This window comes from Sebastes umbrosus, chromosome 21 (assembly GCF_015220745.1).
Source record: "Sebastes umbrosus isolate fSebUmb1 chromosome 21, fSebUmb1.pri, whole genome shotgun sequence".
In the NCBI taxonomy this organism is placed as follows: Eukaryota; Metazoa; Chordata; class Actinopteri; order Perciformes; family Sebastidae; genus Sebastes; species Sebastes umbrosus.
Genome location: NC_051289.1, coordinates 2,256,290 through 2,265,808, shown reverse-complemented (window position 1 = coordinate 2,265,808; position 9,519 = coordinate 2,256,290). Strand labels below are relative to the sequence as shown.

The 9,519-nt window shown below is 37.1% G+C and overlaps 1 protein-coding gene across 2 annotated transcripts in view; it reads right to left on the bottom strand.

Moving 5' to 3' along the window:
* Positions 1-518: 518 nt before the first annotated feature.
* Positions 519-9,519, bottom strand: part of pld1b (phospholipase D1b) — a 45,699-nt gene continuing 36,698 nt past the window's right edge. For both annotated transcript variants that reach the window (XM_037756331.1, XM_037756330.1), the window contains exons 20-26: positions 8,757-8,845; positions 7,478-7,591; positions 7,091-7,140; positions 5,017-5,151; positions 3,762-3,915; positions 2,758-2,875; positions 519-2,170 (exon numbers count right to left, since the gene is read on the bottom strand). In XM_037756331.1, coding sequence (XP_037612259.1) covers positions 1,946-2,170; positions 2,758-2,875; positions 3,762-3,915; positions 5,017-5,151; positions 7,091-7,140; positions 7,478-7,591; positions 8,757-8,845 — 885 coding nt within the window. In that variant the 3' untranslated portion in view covers positions 519-1,945. The remainder of the gene's footprint in view (positions 2,171-2,757; positions 2,876-3,761; positions 3,916-5,016; positions 5,152-7,090; positions 7,141-7,477; positions 7,592-8,756; positions 8,846-9,519) is intronic.

Sequence of the window (9,519 nt, the reverse complement as noted above, 5' to 3'; positions counted from 1 at the left end):
CTTAGAGTATTTTTACTCACTGCACAGTAGAGCTGCAACTATTAATCGATTAGTTGTCAACTATTTAATTAATCGCCAACTATTTTGATAATCGATTTGTTTGTTTTTAAGCTAAAAAAAGTAAAAATTCTCTGATTCCAGCTTGTTAAATGTGAATATTTTCTGGTTTCTTTACTCCTCTATGACAGTAAACTGAATATCTTTGAGTTGTGGACAAAACAAGACATTTGAGGATGTCATCTTGGGCTTTTCTGACATTTTATAGACCAAACAACTAATCGATTAATCAAGAAAATAATCGACAGATTAATTGACAATGAAAATAATCGTTAGTTGCAGCCCTACAGCAGATCAGCTGAACATGCAAAAATGAGACAGGCAAAAACTATTATATGGAGAGTAAAGTTTCCAATTAATAACAAGTAACAAATTGTTTACTTAGGTATAAATTAGGGCTGTCAAAGTTAACGCGTTAATAACGTTTTAACGCCACTAATTTCTTTAATGCATTAATAAACTGAACTGATTAAAAATGTGTGATTAATTACGAACTTTTAATTGATTGTAATTAGCACCAAATTGTCGTAGTTATTTCCAGAAAACGTTGTTATTATTAGGGAAATTACAGACCCGTAAATTAAAGCGATACCGAAGGAACTACAAAGACCAGATCAGAGCGTAAAAACAGGTCACTTAAGGCGTAATGTAGAATCCACAGAATGAGGAATGTAAATGAGCGTTATGTACATCAGGCTACAGTCATCTTTGGCACTTGTGATTTCCTGTTTGACATAAATATTAAAAGCTTCAGAGAGATATGAGACAAAATGGCTGGAGACGTCTTTCAGCACCGATCGGCTCTTCATCCTCTTCCTCTGCACTGTTCGTCTTCATTAAAGTCTCTTTAGTGTCTTTTCAAACCCTCAACACAGAAGAGTCAGAGCTGCGTTTTGCCGGCGCTGGACGTTGCATAGTGTTGTTGGAGAGTGAAGGAGCGAGACTGTAGAGTAAGAGCCTGGTGGTGAGGAGGCATTTCGGGCCTCAGAGTTGATCACTTCTATTTTTTGTTTCCGTCTTGTAAACATGAGGCCCGGGTTGTCAGGCACTGTCGAGTTCAACGCTCCGTCTGCTGGTCGACTTCTCTCCATGTTTGCATGTGTTTAAAAATAACAATGAGTACAGTTCTGAGAGTCTCCATGTTATTCTAATGATACTGTGTCTGTGTGTTATTTAAGAGAGTGTGATGTGGCACCGCTGGTACTGAGGCTTTGTTCACAACCACAGCTGACGCCATTTCGGAAGTCATTTTGGCTGCTAAGAGAAATGTCTCTTCTCCTAAAGAGGCAGATCTTCCTCTCAGGCTGCAGCTAAATCTGTGACCTCAAACGTTATCTTAAAGGACAACCTGTTCTCACTCCCAACGCGTCAAATACCGCCGTTTGGTCAGCGCCCCTCGGCATCGGAAACAAACGCACGGAGGCACCTTTAAGCAACAGTATGTGACGAACCGGGCTTTCAACTAACTCCACTGTAAATCCACCCACGGCGTTATTCAACGGTCAGAGCAACGTTGACTTATTTTGTCACGTCAGTCTTTAGTCACGTGAGTCGTTAGTATCATCTGTCCCGTCATTCCCGTGAGTCGTTAGTCACGTGAGTCGTTAGTATCGTCAGTCACGTGAGTCGTTAGTATTGTCAGTCCTGCAAGTCGTTAGTCACGTGGGTCGTTAGTATCGTCATTCCTGTCAGCCACAAGATATTATCAGATGCTGTTAGTTGTTTTTGTAACGGAGTAAGTTAAAAAACACTAAAACAGTGACAGATTTTAAAAAGGCTGCTCAGCCGTTTTCAGCCTCCGAAATGGCGCCAGAGTGGGCGTAGTGAACCTGTTAGCCTTCCACATGCTGTGCGTGAACACATGAACGCACAGGTGAATCCCTCGGTCTCAGGTCCAGACCTCCATGGGCACCATGGCCTCCTTGGAGCCCATGGGAGGAAGCAGGTTCTGCTCGCTCAGGAACTGAAGAGGAAACTGGACCGCGAAGCCGCGGATCCTCTTCAGCTCCTCTTGAGCCCGGGGCAGGTCCTCCTGGGCCAGGCCCGGCTTGGCGAGGTAGCCCTCCAGCTCCAGGATGCTACGGACGTCGCTGGACGGCAGACAACGGAAGACCTGGAGAAAAGAGGACGGACAAGTCAGAAGGTCAGAGAGAGAGCCGGGGTTTGGTATCGAGAACTGGTTCGGAAATTCTGAACTTTTTGGAGGGGGTATTATTAATTAAATTAAGTTAAATTGAATTAAATTAAATTAAATTAAATTAAATTAAATTAAATTAATTTTAATTTAATTTAATTTTCAATTAATTATTTTTCTTTAAATGTGTATTTTTTTGTTAATAATTTATTGTATTTATTTTTTAGCTGTGATGTTAGTTATAATCATTTCACATAAATTCAATAAGTCAATCAGTCTGTCAATAATATATAAAGAAATAAAAAAAAGAATATTAAATAATTAATGAATTAATAAATCAAACAGTTATGTTATTTTAGAAAAAATATGAAAATATCAAGATATATATTCTATATTGAGATATAGCCTAAAAATATTGAGATATTATTTATAAGCCATATCACCCAGCCCTAGTTGGAGCACCAAATTATATGTTTTATTTTTCATAGTGATAAAGTTGATAAAAGCAAATCTTGAATCCCAGCCAAGTGGAACAAAGCGAGTAGGAGACGTGACATCAGACTCACCTTCTGGTAAATGGTGGCGTTGCGAGAGCAGGTGGCCATCCAGACCTCCTTGTAGAAGTGGTCGCTGAGGGGATCCGACACGTCGATGGAGGCATCCGTGTTAGCGCCCAAAATCGTCCTGAGAGAGAGAGAGAGACGGAGAGATCAGGAGAGAGACATGAAGAAACACTGATGGAACCAGAGAGGGAAACGGAAGTTGCGAGCTGAGATATTTGGCAACAAGACGCAGACATGATGATGAAATTCACACAGTTACTTAAAAAATAAAAGATGTAAAATAAACTCAACAGTCTCAACAACTACAAGAGAGAAGACACCGTTTTAAATGATACTAAGATCATGTAAAATCACCTGACTTACATGATAAAATTACATTTAAGCTCCACTGAATTTAAAATCTTAATTCAGCGACAGTTGATTTAAATATATGCGTTGAATTAGACATAAATATCTATGCAACTAAAATAAAAGGCACTAATAAATAAAAGCATCACTGCTGCGTGCAAATAAAATAATTACATAAAACAAATATTATTGCAGTGTAAAAGGTCATTTAGTGCCAATAAAAGTTTTCTCTCCCCCCTAATCTTCTCTTATTTCATGTTTAATGTCTTTAAAGCTTGTAAAGAGTCACTGGATGATTAAATAAATCAATAAAATATTAAATTAAATGAAACAAAATAAAAATAAATCAATTTAAATCAATAAATAAATATATTAAACAAAATAAAATGAAAATAAAACAGAATAAATGAAATAAAATAAAATAAAATAAAAAATAAAAAATAAAAAATAAATAAATAAATAAATAAATAAATAAAAAAAATAAATTTAAATAAATAAATAAATACAATTTAATTAAAACAAAATACATAAAATAAAATGTAATAAAATTAAATACATTTAAATAAATGTAAGTAAATAAATGAATGAATGAATGAATGAATAAATGAATGAATGAATGAATGAATGAATAAAGCAGGATTCAGAATGTGTGTCAGTACCTGAAGCACTCGAGGCGGAGCTGCAAGCCATACTTCCCAGCTTGGTACTCCTGCCCGTCCATCACCGAGGTCACCATCTCCGAGTCCTCCACGATCACCGCCACCTCGCTGTCCCTCTTTCCCAGCATGCTCCGGTCGTTGATGTTGGCAGAACCTGCAGAAACACGAAGGAACCAGACAGAGTGAGATCACAGAGTCCACCAGCAGGTGGCGCTGCAACACCTGAGTTCAGACTGCCTGTTGAAGTTCAATGAGTATAAATTAAATATACAAAGAAATATATATCCCTCATAAGTAAAACATAATGTACATAAAACATTTTTTTTTAAGAGGTCTGTTTAATATTTAAAATCTGAATGAATTACTCCAAAACGAGTCTCCACTTTCAAATTAAGGGCATGAATATATTTTATAGCAATGTTTATTTTCATGTCATTGTATACAGGAGCTGGACAAAATAACAGAAACATCTGCAGAATTGAATTCTTTAAATTATTGTAAAACCTCAGATTTTATATTTAAGTTAGGGTGTTGATTACATTTTTGAGGACGTAGGTTTTTTTTAGACTGAATTTTATTTGTCCCTACCTCTTCTTCTTCTTCCTAATTTTTTTATTATTATTATTATTATTATTATTATTATTGTTATTATTGTTTATTGATTTATTTATTTTTGTTTAATTTGTTTTAATTTATATACATTATTATATTATATATTTTCTATTATTTATTTATTTATTCTGATCCACTTAATTTGGATGATTATGATTATGATTATGATTATTATTATTCATTTATTTAGTTATTTATCCCCTGAAGCACAATAGTTTTGTTTGAGCATATGTGTGATAGAAGTGAAGGTATGTAAGCATGTACTGGTTTGTTAGATGTCCAGTGTTTGTTACGTTTTGTAGATGAATGTTTGCATAAAAGTGGAAAAAAAATCACACCGTGTCATTTGAAGAGTGAAACAATCACTAACATCTCATTATAAGTACTAGACTTAACTTTATAACATTTTCAGGCTTCTTTAATATTTCTCCTCGGTGTCTTCTTTAATATAAAAGGATGTCACCATCTGTCTCTCTCTCTCTGCAGCTCCTGTTTCTTTCTCCTCTATTATACATGTCCAGTTCAGCGTCGGGGGAATATTTCATTACATCTGTCATCTTTTAATCTTGTAATGGAGAAATTCAAGACATCAGCTAAACATGTGGTATGATGAGAGGGGTGTAGTGTGAGAAGAAAAAAATACCGATTATGACGGTGTTGTCGTCGGCGATGAGCATCTTGCTGTGGACGTAGATGAGCTCGGTGACCAGCTTCCCTTCTAGCTCCGCGTGAGTCCTCAAACCAGCGATGGAGATGTAGTTTATCCACTGGTCATCCACTGGAAACCACAAAAACACCCAGTCAGAGACATATATGGACCTTTTCAAACTTAACAAAAGCACTCTAAATGTTCCCTTTGTATTTCCTGTTGCAATGTTTGTTAATGCAGTAGCTGACAGGAAGTAAACTTGGACCAAAGCCGTTGCCCAAGCAACAGAATGGCAGTGAAAAGGTCTATCTGGGAAGAGCAACCCTGTCTCCAACAAAATGACATTCCCATACAGCTAAACTGCATCCTCAATTACATTTTGGAGGGAAATATATTTTCTCCCAGATTACAGTTGCAGTTTTAAACATGTGGCGTTTAACAAAAGACTTAACATACATTTCCTTCCATACGTAACTGAGAATGCAGCCGAGTTACCAAATACATTTGCAGAATTTCTTCCACAGTTTTTTATTTAAGATGTATATCTTTTTGCTACATGAGGGAGCCTGAAAGTTTGTATTGTTCTGATGATTGTAGCCTCGTTATAACAATTAATCTAATATGACAGGCTAGCGTACATTCTGTTTGTTTAACTGATGAGAGGAAATAAACATTTATTTGATTTATCACATGTATGTCTTGGACATGGCTGGTTTTCCTATTCAAGATAATATGAGGTGATACGGAAATGGCAGTAAAAATGGTCAGGAACTTTGATTTATGCACAAATTCGATTTATAGACTATTGTGGATTAGATAGCAATGAGTTGTCACTTTTAAAAAGTGGATCCCCAGAAAGAAAGTTTGTGAAACACTGCTTTAAAAGGCAGGCTTGAGATTAAAGGAACGATTGATCTAAAAATACATGAAAGCAGAATGCAGATGTGCTGTTTTCTTATTTTTGTTTTTGGCTTGTACATGTGTTATTTCATATGTACAGTATGTGGTTCTGTGTGTGTGCATTTGGGGCAGAACTGGGGGTTTGGTTGGGTTCAGCTGTGCTTTAATAACAGACTAATATTCCTATATTCCTATATTACAGGTTATACATACTGTACTGTATATGCCCTCCAGCTGCACATATGGAACTTATATTTATCCAGCAGGGCAGCTTTACTGAACGCAAACAAAAGTACTTTATAATTTCATCTAGTTCTGTTTTTGGTTCGGTTCTTCAGACATATACTCAGTTTCGACCGAGTCTTGTTTCCCTGATAATGCCACATTGTGAACAACAAACCTGAGTTGAAATCGGCAGGACGAGAGCTAGTTAACGTGAGCTGTTAGCTTCGTGCAGGACTGTGATGATTACCGGCTGCGAACAGCGAACGTTAACTAGCTCTCGTCCCGACGATTTCAACACGGGACGTTCCATTATGGTGCGTTCAGGTTCTATTCAGTAAACATGAGTATTGGGGCAAAGGCAAATTCTAACGTTATCATGGTTTGAAATGTGATCTTGTTTTTGGTGAGAAACTTGAATAAATCCAGATGTTAGAAGGAGATGTTTTCACATCAATATAAAATAGATATTAGAGTAACCAGTATGCAAACAGTAATAAAGGAGTGGAAGTTGAAGTACAGGAGATTTATTGTTTTACCTTACCTAGCATGGAATTTCACTGGTATTGGTGCCAACTACTAAATTTCGTGTATCGTGACATCCCTACTTACACCCTGTATTACACTTTCACATCACTGCAGCAAGGTGAAAAGATGTTCAGCTGCTGTTAGGTTGCCCTTTAAGGTCATGGTTGTATAGTAACTCTAAAAGTATCATTGTTATTAAATACTTTCAGACCATTAGTCTCAAATAAGGACCTCTCATCAGTTGAGATAAATAAAGGAGAGTTTAAAGTATAATTGTTTAACTTACAATCACTTTACTGATGTTAACACTCTGAAATGTTCTTACGTAATGTCAAACACAAGAGCAGCAAAATAACCAATCAGCTCACAGTCCAACAGCGTGAACAGGAGGCTGAAGCCGTCGGGGCCTCTGACTTACTCTCTCTCTTGAGCTGGGAGATGATGGAGTGGTCTCCTCTGTTCATGGTCCTGCAGAGAGCGAAGAGACAGAGGTGGATGAGCAGCACGTCCACATTCCTCACAATAAAAAGCCTTTGTGTGTGTGTGTGTGTGTGTGTGTCACACAGTGTTTGCACGGGGAGGGCCGAGTGTTTACTCAAGAACGCAGGCTGGACAATGAATGTCAGCACACACACACACACACACACACACACACACACACACGTACATGCAGGTTTACAGCACTGTGGTTAAAGAGTTAAGGTGTGGCGGTAATCCCTCACTGGCTCCTTCCAGGATTTGACCCTCATCAAACAAACAGCAGGCAGTGTTCTCGTCACACTCATGTTAACACACAAACACACACCTGTAGTTGAAGTGCATGATGGCCTGGATGGCGCTGCCTCCTCCGGTGTTGATGTTTCCTTCGAAGCCCGGCAGCAGAGGCGTCACCACGTACACTCGGTACTTTTTACCCTCCCTACAAACATTTTAAAACCAAACAGAGAGAGAGAGAGACGACATTATTAATATATGATGTGATTTATGTATGAAACATTTAACAGCTGAAAGACTCCAAAAGAGAAGAACACAGAGGATGGATGGATGGACGACTGATGACAACTCATCAGATGCTGATTTAGATTATAAGAACAAATAAGAAGCATTTTCCACCGAAATGAGTGCGTATATGCAGGTTTTTTAAACACAGGATGCCCCAAATATCTGTATTATACACATATATATATATATAACAACAACAAACATTTGGACAAAGATCCCTTAGATTTGATTCTTAAAGAATTAACCATGCAGGATGTGTGCTAAATAGGAGATATTATTGTTGAAAAATCTGGTGGCTAAACTATGTGATGACGACGCCGTTTATAAATTACCTCAAACATATCTTTGGCATTTTAGTAGTGCTACATCCAGCTCAACTTGGCACCGCTGCAGAGCATTAGTCTGGCTCTAATCTCCTCTTTAAGGACTATTTTATGAGGCAGTTCGGGGAAGTTTAGGAGGCGGATGCTTCAGTTCATCCAAGCTGAGAGATAAAATCATAATGACCTTGGCAGTTTATCAGTTTTATAGCCCAAAAGACGAGAAAAAGCACCTCGCAAATTCATTCAGAGACCAAGAGAGCAGAGAAACTGGAGTGAAATAAGACGCAGCTTCAGAAAACACGACGAGGAAGTTTGTTTCAACACTGAGCGACTCGTTTCCTTTATATCAGCTTACACTATGAGATCGTTTATAAAAGCCGCCCTGGATTGTTTATATGCTGAAGCTTCTAGAAGGAATCAGGCCGGGTTTGTGTGCATGTGTTTTCCTGTGTTTTGTTGCAGGATGTGTGTCCGCTGATAAGCTCTGATATCCCGGACGACAAAACACCAGAGAGAGAGAGAGAGAGAGAGAGAGAGTATTCAAATAAATCTTCACAGAGGACAAAGTCACACATGAAATATGATATCATGAAATCAGCCTATTAGTTAGCTGGAAGGTGTGTGTGTGTGTTTCTGGGAAATCATTTCAAGATAAGCCCGAGTGCATATACACAAAGACAATGTGTGACAATCATTTCAAGGTGAAGCTAGATATACACGACAGCCATACAGAAGAGTGTTAATCTAATTTAATGTTACTTGTATGCTCTGATGATGCGCTCGGCGATAGCGTCTCCTATCTTGTTGAAAACGTGTCTGTTGTCTGCACAGCTGATGAAGAACTGATTCTGAAAAACAAACAAACATCTATTAATGAAGAACTGACATTTGTTCTGGTCTCAAGTCACATTTACACTCTGCCAAAGAAAAAAAAAGTATTTTATGGAGGACAGAACCTGCCAAAATTAGAAAGAAATAAACAAATTATTCGATAAATAAATTAACATGCCATTAAATGTAACAAAAATAATATTAAAAACTAATGTAGGCATTAATTAATTGATCAAATGCGACATAAATTGATATTACTGTTTTAATTTGCTTCTTTATTTATTTACCTTTGTATTAATTCCCCTGTTAATCTATTTCCCCTTTTATTTATGTTATTATTAACTTAAATTTATTTATGCTTGCATTTATTTTTTATTAATTTAAATGTATTTTAAAATTTCTTTCTTTATTATTACATTTATTTATGTATTTACTTATTTTTTTAAAAATATTTTTCCTTTGCAATTCCCCCCTATTTATTTCCCCAAACTTATTTATTCATGTAATCTTTTCTTTATTTATTTTTGGCAAGAATTAAGTGTCACAAAATGACAGTAATATATCTGCAAGCGTTCAGCAGGTGTCTGCATTGACTGCCAGTCACTCTCGGCTTTGCATATTTACTGGGAAACTGCAGACTTGTTCATGAACTACCCACCAGTTCTGTGTTTTTACTGGGAGAGATTCACGC